Here is an 887-nt window from a genome sequence, read left to right as displayed (position 1 = left end):
GAGATCTGATTGGTCAACAATCTGGACCCAACAGCCAATCATGACCCAGTATTGGCCAAATGCCGGTTGCCAATGGAGCTCCAGAACGCGTCAGAAATTCCAGAAACTTATAGCCGCTTACGCTATATATACGAAGCGCTGTACAACTGTTCCTGATTTCGTTTTGGGCGTTTATAGACCTTGTGCACCTTTGGTGTTTGTTTTGACGTGAACGCTAGCTTGGGAGGCTCAGACCGAGAACTAAGCTGAGGAAAATACAGTTACAACATATAATGCATCCAGTCGCCTGTCACACATTTGTTGCTCTACATAGTTGAGTCTTACGGTACTCAAGCAGGAAGCCTACATTGGATTCTGGGGGTTTCGGCCTAACCCACCCTTATTCACCCGTCTCTGTCGAAGTTCCACAAAGTCCCGAGTTGTGATGACTCCTGCTGCACATGCGCCTTGATGTTCATGCCCAACTTTTGAGGACGATATGAACTGCTGATGTTCGAACGCCAATGACCTCCAAATGGATGTCGACGCCATAAAGTGGTGGTCACAGGTCTGGTACCTCTCCGTGAATGGCGCGAGTTGCGTGCGTATCTTTCCGAGGAGATTCAGTGGACGCCCTCATCGTGCAAGGTGAGTATGGTTCAGAATACATCTCGACGATAGATATAGGAATGATTCAGGTATTTGGCACTATTCTCACTCCATCACAAAAAATCCCCTTAAATGGCATTTGCCATTTATCGGGTGAGTCGGCTCAGCTTTCTGTGTACTACTCGCATGTACCTCCGGTCACTTTATGGAGGCCTACGTTAGACCGCTACTAGAACATGCCGACTACTTTGTGTGCCCGAGATGTAAGAAGGACGTGATCCTCATTGAACTAGTCCAAC

At 47.8% G+C, this 887-nt stretch overlaps 1 protein-coding gene across 1 annotated transcript in view; it reads right to left on the bottom strand.

Annotated features, from left to right (window-relative positions):
• T265_09544 (hypothetical protein) overlaps nt 1-531 on the bottom strand; it is a gene marked incomplete at both ends in the record, with an annotated part of 5,471 nt that extends 4,940 nt beyond the window's left edge. Inside the window, 2 exons of the mRNA XM_009175648.1 lie at nt 19-214; nt 388-531. Of these exons, the coding sequence (XP_009173912.1) occupies nt 19-214; nt 388-531 (340 nt within the window). The remainder of the gene's footprint in view (nt 1-18; nt 215-387) is intronic.
• Nucleotides 532-887: the final 356 nt, after the last annotated feature.

The sequence above is a fragment of the Opisthorchis viverrini genome, assembly GCF_000715545.1.
Source record: "Opisthorchis viverrini unplaced genomic scaffold opera_v5_283, whole genome shotgun sequence".
In the NCBI taxonomy this organism is placed as follows: Eukaryota; Metazoa; Platyhelminthes; class Trematoda; order Opisthorchiida; family Opisthorchiidae; genus Opisthorchis; species Opisthorchis viverrini.
Note: the sequence above shows the minus strand (reverse complement) of the source record. Positions and strands in the feature narration are given on the sequence as shown.